This window comes from Meleagris gallopavo, chromosome 1 (assembly GCF_905368555.1).
Source record: "Meleagris gallopavo chromosome 1, MGAL_WU_HG_1.1, whole genome shotgun sequence".
Taxonomy (NCBI): Eukaryota; Metazoa; Chordata; class Aves; order Galliformes; family Phasianidae; genus Meleagris; species Meleagris gallopavo.
In genome coordinates, this window is record NC_139404.1 from 135,814,118 (window position 1) to 135,836,266 (window position 22,149).

At 39.4% G+C, this 22,149-nt stretch overlaps 1 protein-coding gene across 7 annotated transcripts in view; it reads left to right on the plus strand.

Annotated features, from left to right (window-relative positions):
• Nucleotides 1–22,149, plus strand: part of MYO16 (myosin XVI) — a 356,972-nt gene that overhangs the window by 52,414 nt on the left and 282,409 nt on the right. For 2 of the 7 annotated variants that reach the window (XM_085215408.1, XM_085215416.1), the window contains exon 1: nucleotides 20,607–20,770. The exons of 3 other annotated variants lie outside the window; for them this stretch is intronic. In XM_085215408.1, the coding sequence (XP_085071534.1) occupies nucleotides 20,743–20,770 (28 nt within the window). In that variant the 5' untranslated portion in view covers nucleotides 20,607–20,742. Of the gene's footprint in view, nucleotides 1–20,606; nucleotides 20,771–22,149 lie in introns of those variants that run through there. 2 more of the 7 variants (XM_085215370.1, XM_010728547.4) reach the window with 1 other exon arrangement.

The window sequence follows — 22,149 nt, forward strand, 5'->3', positions numbered from 1 at the left end:
TTGGGATGCTTTAGGGAAACTTATCACTGGTTTTCCAGAAGAAAAGCAACTCACACCATTCAACAGCCACTCTGTGTAAACTATTTCCAGGAAAAGAGCCTTTGGCTGCATTGGTTGTGCCCTAAGTGGGAATAGTGCTGGTGATTGTAGAGTGTAGTGTACTGCAGTGAAATATAAATACTTGCTAAACTATATTGGGATATTGATCTTGGCATAATTTCATATTGTTACATGCATAAAGAGCAGGAGCATTAATCATACAGTATTTTTGTGTGTCTGTGTTATGATCCTCCATTATTTTAGCAGTGTTACCTGAAGAGTTACAAAATGGATATCTAATGTAGTAATTTGTTTGTACTGTATTTAATTAGAAAAATGCATTGGCACTCTTATTTTGCCAGACATTTTTCTAAAAAAAACCCTAAACCTCTCAGTAAAACTCCACAGAAGGAGCTAGAATTATTGAGTAGTAATATCGTTTGTTCAATTGCTGTAGGAAGCTGCAAATGTGTGATAGGGGCCTTTGGCTCAACCCTTGTCTCCTCACTCTCCAGGGTTACTTGTTCATCCTAACAGGAGCCAAGCAGTCCTGGGAGCTGGGACCTGTAGTGTCTGGAGATTCTTGAGACAATGACATACAGGACACCTCTATGGCAGGGCTTTCCTGGACCTGCAGGGCCCAGAGACCTCAGGATTCATGGCGTGGAGGCAGTCCAGATGGCAGGGCTGCCTGGAGACACTGCAGGCTTTGTTTCTTCGCAGGTCACCAGCCAAGCTGTCAGGAAACCTGGCAGGCTTTTGATAGAACCTGCTCCTCTTGCAGCCAAGTCATATATTGATCACCACATGGTTGTCTGTTCTGGGGCTTTGTTTTGTTTTGACCGCAAATTCTGATTTGGGGGCTTAAAAAGCTTCCCAAGAAGAAATTCATTTATATATGGAATTTTCCACAGAAGTTCCTGGTTTTACTGAACCCGTATTGTGCCCAAATCCCTCTCCCATGCAATTTTTTTCCTATTCATGTCTTGGGCAGCTGTATATCCATCAGTCGTACTCCATAGGGAACCACCGGTTCTAAAAATCCCTTCTGATCTATATGGAAATGAAGTGAAAGATGAAGATTGGATGTTATGCTTTCTGTACAGACTTGTCTCTGTCTGATATCAGAATACTTCTGGCCCAACACTATAGCACTGGCTCTTAACAAAATCTAACCCTCACTTTTCCTCAATTTCCATATAAATGTTACCCCTTCTGTATCTTTGTCTTCTTTTTTTTTAATCTTTTTAAGAAAAAAAGAATGTCCATTTGCCAAAATGGATGTTGGAAATGGAATTTATTGATTGATGAGGGGGGGAGAAATACACAACTGACATTTGACTAAAATGTGCAAAAAAAAAAAGGTGATTGACAACATGTTTTAAACAAACTTCAGGATGATGATATCAGCAATGAATGTTTGACAAAGAGAATGATTATATCAGTGAGCAAAGTCTGTGCTTCTTTAGTCTTTGCTCTGCCAGAGAGATTAACATTAAGATACTATAATTATAACTTGTTGTAACGGTTGTATTTAAAATCCATTCTTACTTCCTTAATCTTTTGCCTCATGTGTACTTGGTAACAAGGCATGAGAATTCTGTGTACTTTCTTTTGGTCTCTGTTTTTAGAGAATAGGGAGTGATGTATTATAGAGGAGTTAAAGTTTTCGTAGAATCATTAAGGTTGGAAAACAGTTCTAAGATCATCTAGTCCAACCCCAGTGTGCCTGCTAACCACGTCCCTCAGTGCCACAACTCCATCATTCTTGAACACCTGAGTGTCTTATTTCTGTCTCGATTTCTACATTCACTTAATCTTTGCTTGCTGCTGTTTAAAACACATGGAAATCTTACAGGATCAAGAATCATTTTCTTGCCAACATGGCCAAGAAAAACTTTGAATGTGCAATTTCATTTCATATTCTGTTTACTTTTGGAGGTTTTTAAACTCTTTTGATGTCCACGAAATAGGGCAGATGAACCTAATTGTTTTCACTGTTTTTTTTTTCAGTGCTATATTTATCTGCATTCTGAAATCTCCACAGACCTACTTTTTCTGTAACTGATCATAGAATCATAAAGTTGTAGAATCATTAAGGTTGGAAAAAAACATTCAGATCATCTTCTCCAACCATCAACCATGTTGCTTTTGGAATTTCTTCTCTCATTTTTAACTGCTTTTTCTGAGCAGTGCAGTAGGATAAAAAAGCTTGTGCTGCAGCTTCTCCTGTCAAACTTGAAGAAACACATCTGCAGTGCTTTTTTGAAAAGTGACCAAATTCAGTATGTTCCCTCTCACACCACTTTTATTCATATCCTTTGCGCCCATGGACAACAGAGTACGTTGGTGCACGGACCCACCTGCTATCAGCTTCAAGCTGCTGGGATATCTTGGGCTTACTCAGGAGTGCTGAAATAACCTTCAGAGCACCTTGGAATGTGCTGAGAAATACTTAAACAACTGGCACAGGAGCTCTGTATTGATTTGGCAACTCTGCTTTGAACATAACTCACAATTCTGCACCCTGCCACATGTTCGTTCCTGTGGTGCAAATATTTCAGATTTTGGCAGCATGACAATTTACCTCCTATCCTAGGACTGGACTTCCCCTATCGGAGTTTTCTGGCATGACAAGAGAAAACCTTTTACCATTTTTGTTTGTTTGGAAAGATGAAGAGTTTAGCCTTCTCTGCTAGGTCACACCACCCTCAGCTACTCATTTTCTGTCATCTAGCAGGTCCACTTCTTCCTCACTCGTTGAATCAACGTGACTCATCAAGATAAGCAATGGGAAGAGACTTAGGAAAAAAGCATTAAATGCCACCAGAAGGACTGTAAGGTACCACCTGGGTTATAACCAAGTCTGCCATGTGTTGTCATGGTTGTGTCTTGTAGTCTGAACCTCTAGCCCAAGGAATTCCTATATTCTCATTCCAAGCTTCGTAGGTCCTCCATTTCAGAAGCCTTTTATCTGCATGTTTTGATCACAGTTCGACAGTTTCTCCCCATGTCTTTCCCCATAACCCCTAGTCCTCCTCTGTTAGCTGTCAGAACCACGGTCTTCACTTACCTCTTGATTTTGCATATTCCTGATGGCATTGTCTTTGCTTGCTAGATTTGAATATGCGTGGAAGTATCACAGAACAATTAAGGTTGGAAGAGACCTCTGAGTCCATCTGGTCTTAACACTGTGCTTAAGCAGGGCTATCCAGAGCAGGTTGTCTGCCAGCATCTTCAGTAAGCCACTTGAAAAACATTGTGCCTGATCCGAAACTCAACACACTCAATGGAAACATTTTCATGGCACCCCAGTTGATACAGGATCAGACTTTTAGGAATTGTATATTAAAATTAAGTACGTATTGGAAAATTAAGAAAGAAAGCCACAGTGTTCTTTTCTTTCTTTTCTTTTTTTTTTTTTTTTTTTTTTTTTTTTTTGGTTATTGTTGTATCAAAAAACCCCATATCTTGAAAGTTATTAAGTTAAGACTTTTTCTGCCTTAAGACCCAGTATCTAACTGAACACAACGGGTGTTCTGATGCTGCCTCTTCCACTTGGATTATTCAGCCTGAACTTACTGTCATCATGAGCCCAGATTTCCTACCATATTTATGGGAATTTCACACAGGAACCTTCAGATAGTCAGGGCATTCTTGAATATATATTTCACTGTAGTATTTTTTATAATGTAATCCTTGATTTTAAAACTAATCAGGTAAATAAAAAAATGGTTTTATAAGAGCAAATACTGAAAATTAAATTCATATGTAAAGAAAAATGCATGATATCCTGAACGCAAATTATGCCTAATCCCTTCTGCAATACATGGCAGTATTTTTCAGTTCTGTTTGCTGCCATGACTTAATGGATTTAGTATTATCCTGTCTCCAGTTTACTGTGCAGAATATTTTCTTTTCTTTAACAATGTTCTTATAATTAAATGATCTAATAACAAGATAATCATACACAGACTGACCTAAAAATAACTTCTTCGATTTTACAAAAATGGCATCCCATGAAGTCTGAGTTTAATGATGTGGCAGGAAATCTTTTCCCAGCACTCATACCCATAGCAGACAGGGTGACCTGAAAGCCTTCTTTTTTTTTTTTTTCTGAAGGTCTTTTCCAGTCTTTCCTTGCATCCACATCTCTTTCCATTTAGTAGTCTCATTCTGCAGTTCTGATGTAATATGTTGAAGACCAGTTTTGGATGGTGGGCTTTCTTTCTCTTGTACTTTCCTTCTTGGATGTCTTCTACTGTGATCTGTGCATTGTTTGTAATTCTTATCAAAGGCTGCTGATGATTTTCTAGTCAAGAAGAAAATGATTTCTTCAATATTTTTGTTCATTCGGTGGTGGCTTTTGTCCCATCAGATAAAGGGTTCTGCCTTATCACTCTAAACAACAATAATAGGACCAGAGGGAATGGTTTCAAGCTACGGCAGGGAGATTCAAGCTGGACATTAGGAAGTATTACTTTTCAGAAAGGGTGGTCAGGCACTGGAATGGACTGCCCAGGCAGGTGGTGGAGTCACCGACCCTGGGGGTGTTCAAGGAAAGATTTGATGTTGTGTTGAGGGACATGGTTTAGTGGCAGCTATTGGTAATAGGTGAACGGTTGGACTGGATGATCTTTTAGGTCTTTTCCAACCTTGATGATTCTGTGATTCTAATTCATAAGATCCAACTAGACTATGCAGATTTAAGGATATCTATTGCATAAGCCATGATGTGAAAAGAAATGAAGCATGTTGGTTTAGGAAGTGGTTTGTATTTTCCTTTGTGAACTGAAGGGAGCAGCAGGCACTTCTTGAGCTGGGTGGGCTGCAGCTCTTGGGGTCACCAGAATGTGGAGCAGTATGAGGGCAGCTGGAGGGCAGAGCTGAAAGTGTCAAACATGCTGAAAGCAGATTGCTTCTGTTGTCAATAGGAGTCATACCAGGTGCCTGCTGTATAAAACAGCCTGCCGTGTAATCTATATTCTGTGTATACAAATAGTTCAATTTTTTCAGTAACAGAAAACATAGCTAGTACTCAAGTGGGTAGCAAATAACTCTAAGAGTGTGGATTTTTGCTTCACTTGTCTGTTCTCAACTCTGATAGGAAGCGAGCATATGTTAAACTAAAAATGGCTTTGGAGTCGGTAATAATTCTTTCTACTTTGAAAAACAAAAAAAGAAGCTCAGTTTGCACATTTCACAGGTGCTGTTTACCGTTTTGCACACAGTGATATTTACTGCAGAGTGTTTGGCTGTTTAAACAGCCTGTATGTTTTGAGGAAATTAAAGTTTCTGCTAATCTGTTTGAGTTCAAAGATTTAAAGTTGCCGTTGAAGCAGATTGGCATTTGATTTTCTGCAGATATACTGGTGATGTCCTTGTGATTATGATTTCCATGTTTTGTACTGAAGCTAAAAGTGGAATGGTAGAGGTATGTTCCCAGAAATGATGCTGTTTGCTGTATTTCAGGACAGAGAGGTGCTGCGTGGTGGGATGCTGAATTCAGCAAACTTGTGGGGTTGTGGGATTGCAGCAGCAAATTGTGCTTCAAAAACAGCTTGAGAGCTCTGCTGAGCCTCTGGCAGTGTGACAGCATAGCTTGTTCTTCCTTGCTCTTTAGGACACGGGTACTTGACAGCGCGTGCAAAGCAGTATTGGTGACAGAGCAAGGTAGAAGGATTGTAGGAGTGCAGCATTTTTCTAAACATAATCACACCACATGAACTCAGTATTAAGTCCTTTAGCCATTTGCTTTGTGATCCTTAATAGTACAAAGGATAGAAAAACAGAAAATTCATCAGAAATTTCATGGAGGATGTCCACTCATGTAGAAAGGATTATGCTTCAGAGCCAGAGGTAAAGAGATGGTACTGTCAAGTGCGTCATGCTCAGTATGCTTTTCCTCTGGATCAGATGATGTCCATGAAATGGAAAATATACGTCATAGTGAAGGAGGCAAATGAGAATTTACAATTCCTCTTTAATTATGAATAAATCAATAAATACAATTTTTTTTTCCCTGCCATGTGGCTGGTTTGAAAGGAAGGTTTTCATTAGATAAGCAGTGTTGGAATCTTTGTACATCTTCCTGTAGATCATGTTGTGAATGTCCATTAATGTGATTGTATACAATGGATTCTACAAGTCTGCTAAAAATAACTGCCCATACTTTCTTTGCTTTCAGTTTTTTGAAAAGATGTCTTGTTGAAAATATATAGTCTCTGTATAATGTGATAGTTCTTCAATACTCTTCTTGATATCTCCACATTAGCATATACTTCATACAATTTTCACGTGAAATTTTGCTATCTGTTATCTTTTTAGTTTACTGCTGACACTTTATATATAAATCTTATTTATGAAATTTGTCCTTCATCTCTCAGCTACAGCTAAGCAGCAAAGATCATCTTAAATAAATAAGTTTTTCTTGCCTTGTTTATCAACAGAGAACTACTATAGAATAGATAGAATGACTCTTTGCTGCCTTTCAAAACTTAAATATTAAAATAGATAATTTGTCTTCCTTGATGGCTTGTTATACCTTTCTGATGTGGGCCTGAACAGAAACTGGAAGGAATACAGCCTTTCTCTCACACTGATTTTCTTCCTGAAGACTTCATACTCTATAAAAATGAACACTGCTGTCCTTTGTGGCACTCCTAGAGAGGATAAGTACAATTGGGTCATCCAAGAGCAGTAGATGGACCATGACATTACCTATTCAAACAGTAGCCTGTGTGTGTTTGCCAGCAAATCCTCTCTGTGCACAACAACAAACCTACTGTTTTAGCTAGTTAAACAAAATCTGAGGACAGAATCTCTCGTGTAAAAGTTTCCTTGAGAAGATTAATTTATTTGTATGAATATTTATAAGAAGACCCAAGGAGATACAGGATATCAACTGTAGGGATGCTCATTGTTAGAAGAAGAGTGCGTTATTAACTTAATGCACTAATCAGCAGGAATATTTCAGAAGTGCTTTTCTTGGTATGCAACCAGACAGTGAGTGGCTGGAACAAGCGAGCGGAAGGGCTGTGTCCCTTACCAAAGAGGAGCTGCTGCTGCCTTTTGGCTTAGAGTTGTAGTATGGTGTGAATAAAATACAACTTAAAGGCACCAAACCAGTAAAGGATAAGAGTGGTTAGAGGTTCTGGAGGAGTTCTGAGACACTTTAGAAGATGAGACTTGGGCAAGAAAACATCTGTTGCCATTTGCAGGGGAATATCGTGCCAGTAATCAAAGTGGAGACTTGGTCTCAGGCTAATGTGTGTCAAAGCAGCATTATCTTCCCCTGACTGCTCTTCGGCCTCTGCCCTACTCCCCCTTAAAAAAAGAAAAATCTCTTTTCCAGTCAGGATAGACGTTCATCTACTGTAGCTCCCCAGCTGTAGTGCTGCTGCCCTTTCTGATCTCACTTAAGTCAGGCAAAACTCTTACCCTTCTTACCCACCGAGGCTCTTCACAGTCATTCAGTCTTGCCTTCTCCTGCATTCCAGCCTGCTATTACCTCAGGAGGTGTTGAATAACAAGGAGGAAATTGCTCTTACATCTTGCAGCATGATTCCCACCAAATGTCATCTTCAGGGACCAAGAAGCTATCATCTACCTGCAATACAGAGAGCGGAAACATGAATCAAGGGCCTGCAGATCTCTGCTTTGCCCTCCTGACTTCCAGTGCTTTTCTGCTGTGATGTTGGTGGATAGGGTGGGTTGGCTGAGTTAACTCCTTGTGGCTGTTCTCTTTGACTGCCCCAGATGCAAGTTGCAAGGTGGTGCCCAGCTGGAGCAGTACTGATGGATGTGCTCTTGAGGGCCCTACGGCTGCCAGTCAGCCAGCTGCTCACACTTCTCCACTTCTCTGTGGTTTCTGTATCATTGATATGTTTGGGGCCTTTGGCAGGACCAAAACAGCAGCAGGTTTTTGCTTTTTTTTTCTTCCTTCCCCATCTGGACCAGCTCAGGTTGTGTCTATCATAGCAGGACTTGAAGCAGTATTCCTCGAGAGCCCTGTTTCTCCATTGTTTTCACTTTTTTGATAGTCATCATCACAGGTGACAGCATTCTTCTCTAGTCCTGTCTCCTGGAGTCCTGCTGATAAGGAGGAAAAAAAAATATATACTCTCAAGTCTCTAGGACATTATCTTAGGAAGAGAAGCCATAAGCCTACAGCATGAGCAGCACAGGGGAAATTGTGCTTGGCCAACCTGATAGCATCAATGGAGGCATTTAGAGCTGTGTTGGATGAGACCTTGGGCAGCCTGGTCTAGTGGGTAGAAACCCTGCTCCCAGCAGGGGAGTTGGAACTAGATGAACCTTAAGGTCCATTAAACCATTAAAAAATGGTTTTAAGTTGAGGGAGGGGAGATTTAGGTTGGATGTCAGGGGGAAGTTCTTTACAGAGAGAGTGGTGAGGTGCTGGAACAGGCTGTCCAGAGAGGTTGTGGATGCCCTGTCCCTGGAGGTGTTCAAGGCCAGATTGGATGGGGCCCTGGGCAGCCTGGTCTAGTATTAAATGAGGAGGTTGGTGGCCCTGGCTGTGGCAGTGGGGTTGGAGATTCATGATCCTTGAGGTCCCTTCCAACCCTGGCCATTCTGTGATTCTATCCCTTCTAGCTTAAGCCATTCCGTGAATGACTGTTTGGTTAGATGAGAAGAGAGCGATGGATGTTGACTTCAGCAAAACTTTTGAAACTCTCTCCTAACATCCTCTTAGAAAAGCTCAGGAAGTGTGGGATAGATGAGTGGACAGTGCAGTGAACTGAAAATTGTCTGACTAGCAAAGCTCTGAGGGCTATGCTGCCATACAGCGAGACCTGGACAGGATGCAGAGTTGGGCAGAGAGGAACATTATGAAGTTCAAGAAGGGCAAATGTAGAGTCCTGCATCTCGGGAGGTTGTACAGTACAGGTTGGGGGCTGACCTGCTGGAAAGATGTTCTCTGGAGAACAACCTGAATGTCCTGGTGGGCAACAGGGTGACCATCAGCCAGCAGTGTGCCCTGATGGCCAAGAAGGCCAATAGTATCCTCGGTTGTATTTAAGAGTGTGGCCAGCAGGTCAAGGGAGGTTATTTTCCCCCTTTACTCTGCCCTACTCTGCTCTACACAGAATAGAGTCATAGAATGGCCTGGATTGAAAAGGACCACAAAGATAATCTAGTTTCAACCCCATGCTATGTGCAGGATCACCAACCACCAGATCAGGCTTCCGAGAGCCAGATCCGGCCTGGCCCTGGATGCCTCTAGGGATGGAGCATCCACAATCTCCTTGGGCAACCTGTTCCAGTGCGTCACCACCCTCTAAGTGAAAAACTTCTTCCTAATATCTAACTGAAATCTCTCCTGTCTTAGTTTAAAACCATTCTCCTTTGTACTAATCTCTATCAACCCATGCAAACAGCCATTCCCCGTCCTGTTTATTTGCTCCCTTCAAGTATTGGAAGGCTACAATGAGGTCTCCCCAGAGCCTTCTCTTCTCTAAGCTAAACAAGCCCCGTTCCCTCAACCCTTATTTGTACGAGAGGTGCTCCAGCCCTTTGATCATCTGTATCGTCTGGAGCACTGTGTCCAGTTCTGGGCTCTGCAGTTCAAGAGGGTCATGGAGTTCCTGCAGGGAGTCCAGTGGAGGGCCATTAAGATGACTGGGGCACTTTTCTTAAGAAGAAAGACTGGGGAAGAGAAGGCTGAGAGGGATTTTAACAATGTATAGAAATATCTCAAGGGAGGTGTCAAGAGGATGGGGCCAGACTCCTTTCAGTGGTGCTCAGAGATGCGATAAGAGACAATAAGCACAAACAAACATAGAGTTCCACCTGAATATGGGGAAAAACTTACTTCATTTTGGGGTGAGCAATGACACGGGTTGCTCAGACCAGTTCTGGAGTTTCAGCCTCTGAAAATATTAGAAACCTGCCTGAGCATGATCCCCAAGAGATGGAGCGTCTCTATCTTAAGGTAGGGACTGTCTCTTTTACTCCATTCATATATTGTTAGCAGCTCCATGAAATCTTTTTGCCAACTTGCCACTCCCAAGTCTCACAGTGAAATGTTTGTTTCTTCTTAGTTGTATTTTTCTATCGCCTTGTAAACTGATAAATGTATTTCATCAACACTTATATGGGATTTTCACTCACTGCTCTTTACCAAATGTTGTCTAATATCAGATATGATGGTATTTAACTGCTGTGAGATGAGGATTCATATAAAGTTAGGTTATCTCTTAAATTAGACTTTGAAGGACCTTGTTTACCCCCTCTTTGGCCTGATGTATGCACTTTGAGCTATTCTAACTGTGGCTATGCATTTTGCATATGGACATGGAAAAAACGGCTACAATCTGTCTTCAGTATTATCCCTGCTATCATAGTCAAAAGGAGAATGAAAATTACAGGCATGCCAAAAAGCTTTTCTTAATATCACAAAAATTTGGACTGATGCATATTATCATTGGTATGTCTGTGTTAAGTATTTTTTTTTTAATGTTTGAAATTTGCTTCTGATGTTTAAATGTATCCTAAAATGAATCTGTCATTAGTAAAAATGCATGTTAACTTTGAGCACTATAATTAGTTTTAGCAAATATTAACAGTTGACAGATGAGATTATTTTTCTCTTTAAAAATAAGGATGTGAATTTTGTAACCCTGTGTTAATGCAACATTAGACTTAATTAGACGAAATCCCAGAAAGACTAATAGTAAACAGTGCTTGCCCTGTGCTCTGGATCTTCAGCCAGTGCTGTAAGATTAAACCTGAAGTCAAAAATGGGGGAAAAAAAATCCCACTTTTTTACTCAAAATAGCATTACTTACTGCTATGTTGTCCTTGAATTTGACAAAAGCATGTTAATATGATAAGGAAAAGTGTTTCTGTTATTGGTAAACATGGAATGTTCAGTTAACACCAAGTTCAACGTAAGCATTTGAAAGATGTTATGCATGTTAGTCTTGGTGTGCTGTGTATAATTGCTCATTCTTTTCTCCAAGATAGCTCATTTATGTAATTTTCCAATAGTCTTAGGTCATTCTCTTTAAAGGATTTAGTTCTGCTCTCTTTGCAAGCAATGGCAGAACCCCTACCGATTTTGACATTAAAATCTAAGAGTCTGTACCAGCTTGTGTGGCTTTTTGCTCTAAGAATTTACAGTGTTTAAGTGGTGACCCTTGGAGGTTTCAACATGATATACTTTGACTAAAGAATAACTTCTCATGCCGTCTGCCCTCTGCCAGGATGGCAAGATGCTGTAACACATTAATTCTTATGGAAACTTCTTTCTCAAGAAAAACACCACTATAAATGAAAGTGAAAAAGACTTATAACTTAATTGAGGTGACATGATTTACTTTACTGGATAACTCTTCAGAGTTATTTTAACCCATTATTTTTGTGCATTTCTCTTTTGTTACCTTCTCAGGTGTCCCTCAATACCTGAAATAAAATACAATTACTGTTGCATTACAAAAAAAGAATATTAGAATAGTTACTTCATTCGGACGCTAGTAAAGTGATTACTAACTGTTCATTTGAGAGCAAAGAAATGAACCTTCTGTTTATTATAAACAGCCAGCCATTCCAGCAGGAAAAGAAATGCATTATTAAGAATAGATTCCACAGGTTTTCAAATCACTGAATCAAATACAATATTAAATGCCTTGTTATAAAATCAGAGAACTGGGTTCTAGGTGTCAGAATTTAGATATTGTGTTCATTTTTACTACTGTTCTAGTTGTATTTGCAGTAACTTACTCTTTGTTCCTGTGTAAATCAGCTGCTAGCTGAGTTGAGGAGTATTGTCTTTTTTTTTCTTTCTTTTTTTCTTTCTTTCTTTCTTTCTTTCTTTCTTTCTTCTTTCTTTCTTTCTTTCTTTCTTTCTTTCTTTTCTTTCTTTCTCTTTCTTTCTTTCTTCTTTCTTTCTTTCTTTCTTTCTTTCTTTCTTTCTTTCTTTCTTTCTTTCTTTCTTTCTTTCTTTCTTTCTTCTTTCTTTCTTTCTTTCTTTCTTTCTTTCTTCTTTTTTCTTTCTTTCTTTCTTTCTTCTTTCTTTCTTTCTTTCTTTCTTTCTTTTTTCTTTCTTTCTTTCTTTCTTTCTTTCTTTCTTTCTTTCTTTCTTTCTTTCTTTCTTCTTCTTTCTTTCTTTCTTTTTTCTTTCTTTCTTTCTTTCTTTTTTTTCTTCCACATTTCACAAAATCATAGGGGTTGGAAAGGGACATCTGGAGATCATCGAGTCCAACCCCCCTGCTAAAGCAAATTTCCTACAGTAGGTTGCACAGGTAAGCATCCAGGAAAGTTTTGAGTATCTCTAGAGAAGGAGACGTCACAACCTCTCTGGCCTAGCTTCTTCCAGTGCTGTCACTGTCAAAGTAAAGAAGATTTTCCTCATATTTCCTCATAGTACAGTTTGTGCCCATTGCCCCTTGCACTGTTGCTGGGGATGACTGAAAAGAGTCTGGCCCCATCCTCTTGACACCTGCTTTTTTATAAGTGTTGATAAAATCTCCTCTGTTTTCTCTTCTCCAGGCTAAATGGCCCCAGGACTTTCAACCTTTCCTCATAAAGGAGATGCTCCAGGCCCCTAATTATCTTTGTAGCTCACCTCTGGACTCTCTTGGGGAGTTCTCTTGAAACGAGGAGCCCAGATCTGGACACAGTGCTCCAGATGTGTAGAGCAGAGTAGGGCAGAGTAGATGGGGGAAAATCACCACCCTTGACCTGCTGGCCACACTCTTTTAAATGCAGCCGAGGATCCTATTGGCCTTCTTGGCCATCAGGGCACACTGCTGGCTGATGGTCACCCTGTTGCCCTCCAGAGAACATCTTTCCAGCAGGTCAGCCCCCAACCTGTACTGATGCATGCAGTTATTCCTCCCGAGATGCAGGACTCTACATTTGCCCTTCTTGAACTTCATAATGTTCCGTTCTGCCCAACTCTGCATCCTGTCCAGGTCTCGCTGTATGGCAGCACAGCTTTCTGGTGGATCAGCTGCTCCTCCCAGCTTCATATCATCAATAGACTTGCTAAGAGTGCACTCTTATCCCTTCATCCAGTTCACTGATGAAGATGTTAAACAAGACCAGACTAGACCCAGTACTGATGAGCCCTGGGGAATGCTGCTAGCTACAGGTCTCCAATTAGACTCTGAGCCGCTGATCACAACCATCTGAGTTCTGCCAGTCAAACAGTTCTCAGTCCACCCCACTGTTCAAAATGCAGAAATTTGGTCTGAATATCTTAGTTATTTCTGTTCTGCTGAAGAGATTATCAAGGCAACTTGTATTTGTAGGTTTTTTGTAGCAATTTCTATGTTCTCAGCAGTGTTCTTGGTCTACATTTGGGGCATCCTCTCTTTTTCTTTCCTTTCTAGCATCTCAATTATGATTGATCCATTGGCCACATGGTAAAAGTGGGGAACTTTCTCATACGGGGATATGTTTTTTTCCATCACTGTTCAGAGTATCTTGATTAGTAACCTTACTGACTTCTTGTATTTTAACTTTAGATGATTGTATTACAGTTAGATTGTTTACAGTTTCCACTGTATTGCTTGGCCATCTCTAAGAGTTGGTGTATTTAATGTTCTTTCTTCTGTTACATAGCTTCTTTATGTTACCCCTCTCATTCCTTCTCTACATCCACTACTAGCTGTCAAATTTTTGTCAGCTCCTACTTTATTTTCTGCTTAGTTTGATGTGAGAAGTTAACTTTATTGTGTTAATGCTATCTGAAGTAAATTCTGCATCTCTACGTTTATCTGCTTGTTTATATCGTCTTCAAGCTGTATCATGATATCTTATGTCACGTATTTGGTTTATCATTCTCATGAATTCAGGCTCTTGACTGGTCTCTTGGGTCAGAATGATAAGTTTCCTAAGTGTCAGTGTAGACAAGGAAAAATAGGAAATAAATAAGCATGGCCATCAGAGATTGCAGAAGATACAGGATCAGCGTTGTCCCAGCTGCCTGTAGTCATGCACGCTTTGAAGAATCTGGCAACAATGGGCAACAGTGTTAATTTATTAAAAGTGAGATTACTTTCTCCACTCTTTGTACCCTTTCCATCTCTATTTCTGCTCTGTGCTTCATTCATAAGAAAAAATTGGGAACCAAGTATGCATTAACATTGAGATGAATAACATGAAGAATGGAGAACGCAAAGGCTTTGAAAAAGAAGAGGTTTTGGTTTTGTATGTGGCATGAGTTGGGCAGCAGGAAAATGAAGAGTTATAGATCTTCAGTAGCTTTGTGCCTAATTTTAGTCTTTGGTTTTAAGATTATGTTATATAATTTAAAAATTCTATTTTTTTGTCATTTTCAATACATGATACCTGTCCAATATTCATCTTATATCTACAAAACTCCCCTCAGTATCTTATGATTCAGCTAAGAGTTATTCTTTTCTTGTACTATAACAGTTGCATATGGTTTTCCATATAAAAATGTATTTTACTCAGTGTATTTTGCACTGTTGAATATAGCTTACTTTAAAAAAAAAAAAAATCTGGTATTTAACAGCATTTTTCCATTTTCTCCCATTTTTTTTCTTTCTTTTATGATTTCTGTGTTGACATTTCAATTAGTTTATTTGACTGTTTCAGAAATACTTGTAAAAACCTACTTATCACCTGTTTAGTAACAGCACTGTCTGCCCTCACTAGCTATTTTCTTAGTTACAGTTAGTCCATAAGAATGATTTAAGGAGTCACTTAGGAATTTGGATTTTTATTTTGCTTCAACACAATATCTTCTTTCTTTTTATTGTGAACGTACCCTTAAAGATATGGCATGTGATCTTTATTTCCTTTTAATTCAACTTTAGACTTGCTAATAAATCTGAGAATCCTGAATTAACAGCAAGAAATCTTTGTTGTGTGAAAATGAAACTTATCAAATCTGAATATAGCATCCTCATTGCTAGTATTGCATTCTGTTATGTCACCAACCTTTTCTGTATCTTCATAGCAGTCCTATTTTTTTCAGAACACACAGCAGTAGTTTTCCTCAAGATAACAAATGTCCACACCATTGATGTGGTACCATAAGAGCCTCATCCTGTCACTTCCTTCTTTAGTTCTTTTTGCTATTTCAGATAATATTTCCTAAATTAGAATCATGCTGTCTGATTAAGGAACTTCTAGAGTGATTTAAGCGCAACCTAAAGATGTTTATGTTGGGTGTGGAAGGAAATACAATTTCTCACTTTTCTTCTTCAGTAAGGATTTGATCGAGTAGTGGAAGAAAGGGAGGAAGAGCCCATACTTCCTTGAAAAAAAAAAAAAAAAAAAAGAAGCCATTTCCAGTGAAATGGAAGAAAGTATGCAAAGATTGGAAGAAAAGAAAATCTCTAGTTATCTAGGTGTCATCCATACTCTGCCTGATTAGATGTGGTTTCTTGATGCTATCTATGAAGCAAACCTCACATACATCTTATGGGCCAATTTGTTCTGAAGTTTATACGGAAACACTGCTTTGTTTTGTTCCGCTGTGATGCACGTGGAGAAAATTACTATATAGTGTGCTTCTTGCTAAGTATCTACATCTGTTGTGGCTCATCTCTAGCTTCCTGATAAACATACCACTACCAGATGTTATCTGAAGGGTATGTTGTTGGCAACTGGATGGCATGGTCAAGGACTGGTTGCTAAAGCAACGTGATTTGTCAATATGTATAAGCAATGTTAATTGTATTCTTTTTTTTTTTTTTTTTTTTTTTTGTCTGTTACAGCATTGCAGTCTTAAACCCATTAGAAACAGATTGAAATTGTAACATATGAAGGGATATTGCAAGCTTTGTTTCATTGAATGAAAATGGCATAAACAGGGAGCATCTGTCATGTTTTTAAACCCAACAGTTTTGGTGTTTTTCTCATTATTCAAATTGCTTTTAGATAGTCCTATGTTTTCCTATCATATTTTGCAGCTATATGCAAAGTATAAAATACTAAGATGCTAAAAAAAATAATTAGATGTTCAGTTGTTTGTGATGCCAGGAGACATTAAGAATAACCAAATATTTACATGATGTGAAACCATATATTATGCCAGATCTTGGCAGTAATACCTTATTCTAACCAGTTTTTTTTGTTTCCTGGGTTATTCTACAAAACATAGGTGCTTTCTCTAAGACAAGCTTTGAGCCTTGAAATTTGAGTTAGGAAAGCAGTGTATACTCTTGAGCTGACAATCCGTAAAAGTATGTTTATCTTAAGACAAGTAGCTATCCTAGCGATTGCTGTCCTATTTTTAAATTCTAATTTAAAAAATCTGTAATTTCAATGAATGCTGTCTTGAACGTAGCATAAAATTGGCTGCTTGCTTTCTGTAGAGAGTGGTGGCAAGGAATTTTTCTGGAAGGGTTAAATATATTTTGTCTTTTGACCTTGATTCTCTTTTATCACTATTATGGGTAAGCTGGACAAAATAAATTACATCAATATTCAGTATCTGAACATCAAGTGTGGTACCAGCTCAGTCTTTGTCCTCCAGTTAAAGATCACTTGTGCCTCTCTCTATACTCTGTATACATTTTCAATCCGGTGTTTGTGTTACCTAGTGAACAGAAAAAGCACTTGTACAACACAGAGTTTGTACAAATATGCTTGCATATCTTCGGTGGTTAGCTTTTAAGTGTCATTTTTGCCATTTTTTTTTTTAACTTTTATACATGATTCCTGAACTTCAGTCAGGGGAAGATGTCTAATGCAATTACTATCCTTCTTTTGAATTAAGAAAAATGGTACAATTTGCTTTGTAAAATCACTAGCAACAACAACAAAATAAAATCCCTCCTTTGGATTCATCTCAAACCTTAAATCTTTACTTTTTTGTTCTCATGCCTGAAATCTTCATTTACAAATGGACATCCACCGATATGAGCACTACAATTTCTCTGTTCTTTCTCAGCTTTCCAGCCTAGCTGAAAGGTACATATTTTATTATTCCTATGCTAGCTTCTGTTTATATTGTTTAGCTGCCACTTCTCAAGGTGCATCACATCTGCACTTGTATTTACCTCTTTGTTTCATTCCTTTTAGTTCTCCATTTCATTCTCTTCGCTCTGCCTAGGTGTCTTCTGCTCTACCATTTCTTTGGGATCTGTGCTCCTTCCACATTTTTGTGTTGCATTAATTCTGTTATTCAGCTTGTGCCAGAACTTCCTGCTCACGGCAATATACAGTGTTGTTTTCTTTCCATTTAAAATTTTATGTATTTTGCAAAGCCCACTTATGATAACTAGCCATGTAGTGATCTAGTAAAATATTTTTTTATATTATTTATTTCATTTTGTATTAAAAGAAACAATTTAACTCAGCCAAGCACATGAAGTTTGAAAATGAAAGGTCTTTTGAGGTAGCTGGCTGCAAAGTGTCACATTTTGGTAATGAGATACAACTGACACCTGTCTTACATTCACCTGCAGGCTGTCATTCACACTTGAGCAGCTGACCTCGTATTTTTGGCATAAGAGCTCATGGAGGAGTGACCCCAGTGCCCCTTTGCAGGTGGGTAGGGGATGCCCAACGGATCTGTTCTGTTTAAATATGCAATGACAAGATGCAATTCCCAGCCGTGGTGTAGCACTGTAGCTCCTTGTGCCAAGCATCTCCTTGTGCCCCTAAGACATTCTAGGAGCAGGCAGCAGGGCTGTGTTCCCAACTAGTCTGATGCAAATATGAACAGTTTGATGCAGATGTGAAGTCAACATTGTGACGATGCTCAAGAAACCTGCCCTGTACCTTGATCCTCTCCGTATGTGACCATGCTTCTCTCCTGTTTCTTATGGGATGGAACACGCAGTCTAACCTGTCACAGAAATGATACTATATAAATACTACTACATTTCACTACCCTAAATTGTTGCTATGGTAATTCCATTGATAAATATAGAATGATTTGGGTTGGAAGAGATCGTCTAGTTTCAACCCCCCTGCTACACTCAGGGACATCTCCCACTAGATCAGGTTGCTCAAAGCCCCATTCAGCCTGGCCTTGAATGCTTCCAGGGAGAGGGCATCCACAACCTCTCAGGGCAACCTGTTCCAGTGTCTCGCCACCCTCATAGTAAGAATTTATTCCTGATATTTAGTCTAAATCTACCCTCTTGCAGTTTAAAATCCTTTCCCCCTCATCCTACTGCTACATTCCCTTATAAAAAGTCCCTCCCCAGGTTTCCTGTAGGCTGCTTCAGGTACAGAGAGACTGCTGTAAGATCCACCCCGGAACCTTCTATTCTTCAGGCTGAAAAGCCCCAGCTCTCTCAGCCTGTCCTCATAGAGGAGCTACTCCAGCCCTCTGCTCATCTTTGTGGCCCTCCACTGGACCTGCTCCAACAGCTCTGTGTCCTTCTTGTGTTGGGGGCGCCAGAACTGGATGCAGTACTCCAGGTGAAGTCTGACAAGAGCAGAGCAGAAGGGCAGAATCACTTTCCTCAACCTGCTGGCCACATTTCTCTTCATGCAACCGAGGATATGGTTGGCCTTCCTGGCTACAAGTGCACATTACACATATATATTACAATGTGAAATTAGGCAGATTCAAATACTTTTTTTTTTTTTTCTTTTTGCCATGTCAGATTCACTCCAGCATCAGAAGTATTTCTTCTTCCTCTTCACTTTGTTTACAGAAAACCACTTTGTCTCATTCACTAGTGCTTGCTCTGAGCCTTCCTGCTCCCGTCATGCTACTGGACGTGTCTGTCTGTCTGTCTGTCTGTCTCTCTGTCTGACAGTGCCTCCAGAGATAAACCTGACAGCTGTGCCTCTGCCAAAAAGTATTGCTCAAAGGGCTTTTTGTCAGATGATGTGAAGCTTGCTCATGAACTATGACTAACATTGCCTCTTAAAACAATAGGTATGTTTATTTTATGAGCCATATGGCCCAAACTGGCCTACTGTTCTATAGGTGTGAAAGAAAGATGGGATAAATGTAATTGCTTCTGAGTGCTGAGCTCTATAATAAAAAGTTTCTGTGGTAATATAATTACTGGATTGTGATTTATATACTGTATCCCTACTTCCTCAGGTTATTTCTGTTTTTATTTTTGAAAAAACAATAGCAATGGTTTCAGGAAAAAAAAAAATATCTAGCCCTAAATAATTAATTCTACTGAACTATTGTTGTGCATATTATACCTAAAAGTAAATTTGAAATATGTGGCTGTTAGAAGCAAGGAGATTTCACCTGAGGGTTTTACTGATGGATCTCTGGAAGCTCGTGAATATGCATCTTTCTGTTCTTGTGGGGTCTCTGCAGAATACTTAATAAAATCTGAATTAGTAATCCTGACTAATGAGATAGACCCTTTGTAGTCCTTTCAAAACTTCATAGCTGTTAAAAATGTTGCATGTACAAAACAGTAGGTAAGAACCTTTCAGATGAATAAAAGATGTAAATATAGTTGGGTTATCAGTTTCCCTTTATTACAGCTTTCACTCAGTGCAGTGGTGATTGTGGTTGGCGTGACTCATGGTAATCAAAGGTAGATTCTCTCGGAGCACCATTTTCTTAAAATTATGATTTATTTAAAAGAAAAATGTTTTGCTATAGTTCTACTGTGGACTTCTTGAGGAAGTAGTAAGTGAATTGCTAGGTGACTGCTCTTGGGGAAGTAATGCAGGGATTGTGCTTGGGGGGTGCTGCAGCTCGGGTGTTTTGAACACAATGCAGGTCTGCCTTTGTGTGCCCTTAATCTGTAGCTGGGTAATGCGTCAGAATGCATTGACTTGGTATGCTGAGGTCTGATAGGTAATTTCATGGACTTGTTCTTAGCAGAGCCTACTTCATATTTAAACGTGATGCATATTAGGCATTTTTCTTACAATTAGTGATTACAGATTAGATCAGATAAGATTAGATAACATACACATTCATCATATGAACCATGCAGAGCCTGCAGTTTCTTTCTTCAGACATAAAATATTCAATATAAGAAAAAGATGCAATGCAATACAAAGCAGTGACAAAATGAGCGTATCAGGGAACATATACCAAGCACGTTTCTCAGCTCAGTTTAGACGAATCCATGCACCAACCAGGAGAATCTGAAGATGGCTGTGAGCTCTGTCCTGATTTTTACCTTACAACAAACTGACAAAATGATATGTGATGCTAAAAGGTGGTTATTTTTGGTAACCTGTATCGATTTCCTATTCACACAGCAACTGGTGGCAACTAAAAATAATCCCGTTTTAGTACCAGTTAGGAATCTGCTTGCATATGGCAGACGACTGACATGCACGAGTAAAAATTTAAGACCCCTTGTTCTGCGATTTCATTCAAGCCTGCTCATCAAGCTTAGTTTGCTGCCGTTTGAGAGCTATCGAAAAGCCATTAACGGGCAGGACTGCGAGAGCCGCAGTGCAGCAGCACACCTCAGCGCTGGGAGAATGTGGCTGCAAGTGCACGCCAATTAAATCTTGCTATTCCTGGGCATGTGGGATTGGGAGCGGTGTCAGTCAACCGTTCTACAATAGCACGTGCAGCGGTCGTGGTTCAAGGCACACACAGGTCTGTCGGAACTCTGGCAGCCGGGTGAGGATGGCCTGGGAGCCTCTGCGGGATCCTGGAACAGAACCTGCGCTGAATAATGTATTCTGAGGTATACTGGATACCTGAGGAGGGAAGGGCTCTAAATAATGCATTTTCCGGGCACGACAGTTGTAGCAGAAGTGGATGCCGAAACCTGTAGCGAGACTGCAGCCTGAGATGAAAGAATGTCTCATTACCATTTTATCAAATGCTGTAAGTAACAAAATGGTTGTTTTGATTATAAAGCTGCCTTTTTATTTTTGCGAGGTGTGTCTTTTCAATGCGTATGCAAAAAAGTCGGAGGCAGATGCTGCATGATGTCAACGTGGTAGTCGGGAAGGGGAGCTGTTACTTTGCATGTGAATATGAGGGCAGAGCAGTGGTGCTTTTTCTCCTCTGTTCAGAGGGGCAACTTCATTGTGTGCGATACAGCTCTCATTCTGAACTTCATGCTGATTAGCTCTTTAAACTTTTTAAAATTAATCACTGAAGAAAATAATAGCAAAAAAGAAGAAGCCTGTCATACGTAGCTGTAACGTTAAAGATGCCTGTAAAGATGCTCTTAGACTTTGCAAGGGTGATACAAATGAGAATACCTTTGTAATTAATCTCTACTTCTCTTGTATATCAATTCTTTCTTTCCCCCTCTTATTGGAATATTTACCTATTTGGTGGAACAGACTTTAGAATAAAAATGAACTTTTAACCTTGAATCATGCAAGCTATCTCTTTAAAGCATGAAGCTGGCATGTGTGCTAAATGTACTGATTCAATGCAGAGCAAATTCCTAGCAGCTTTCTTTTTTTTTTTTTTTTTTTTTAATCTGCTTGTCAAGACTGTGCTTGTCCTGCTAAGCTGGATCTTTTTCTAGCTTTTTGGTTTTGATCCAGTCCTTGAATGAAAATTGCCGTTTGAACATTGTAATAATGACTTATCATTTAGATATATTTTTGACTGCCAGAAGGAGTTCATTATCTGTGAGTATTTTTTACTGCAGGACTTGGAAAACTTCAGACTTCTTGGGTTTGTCACATTTTTTTAAGCTAACAAATGGCAGATTGCTGTAAAAGCTTTTTTCCCCCCAGATTGTGGTCTTTGATGATGTAAATGTACCAAGGTCATTTCTGAAACTGTTTTTAAAATACTGTATTACAGTTAAGAAGCCAATAATGAGTCTCTTTGATGTTTTCTTATGAAATCAAGGTGCCCTGGAAGTATTTTTGGAATTCAAGGGGAAATGAATTACGAGGGTTTCCTCCTGTCTGGTTTCAGTGCGACGTGTGCAGGGAGTACTGATGGGAGTTCCAAGCCCAAATTCCCTGTTCATGCTGAGAAGCCAGATTGGTTTTACAGCCTAGTTCTAAAGGCACATTCTAAGAATAAGTCTTTGAGCCTGTTATGAGACTTCAGAAATGCAAATGGGGAATTTGCAGCACAGTGTCTTGAAGATGTCAGAAAAGTATTATTCTGTTTCTTTGGTGTTGCTTTCTTATAGTGAGAGTGTAGTGATTGCATGTGGGCATGTGTGTTCAATGGCATGTTATGTGTGTGTAACTCTGTAATGATACCATAGGTTCTTGAAGGGGAAAGAG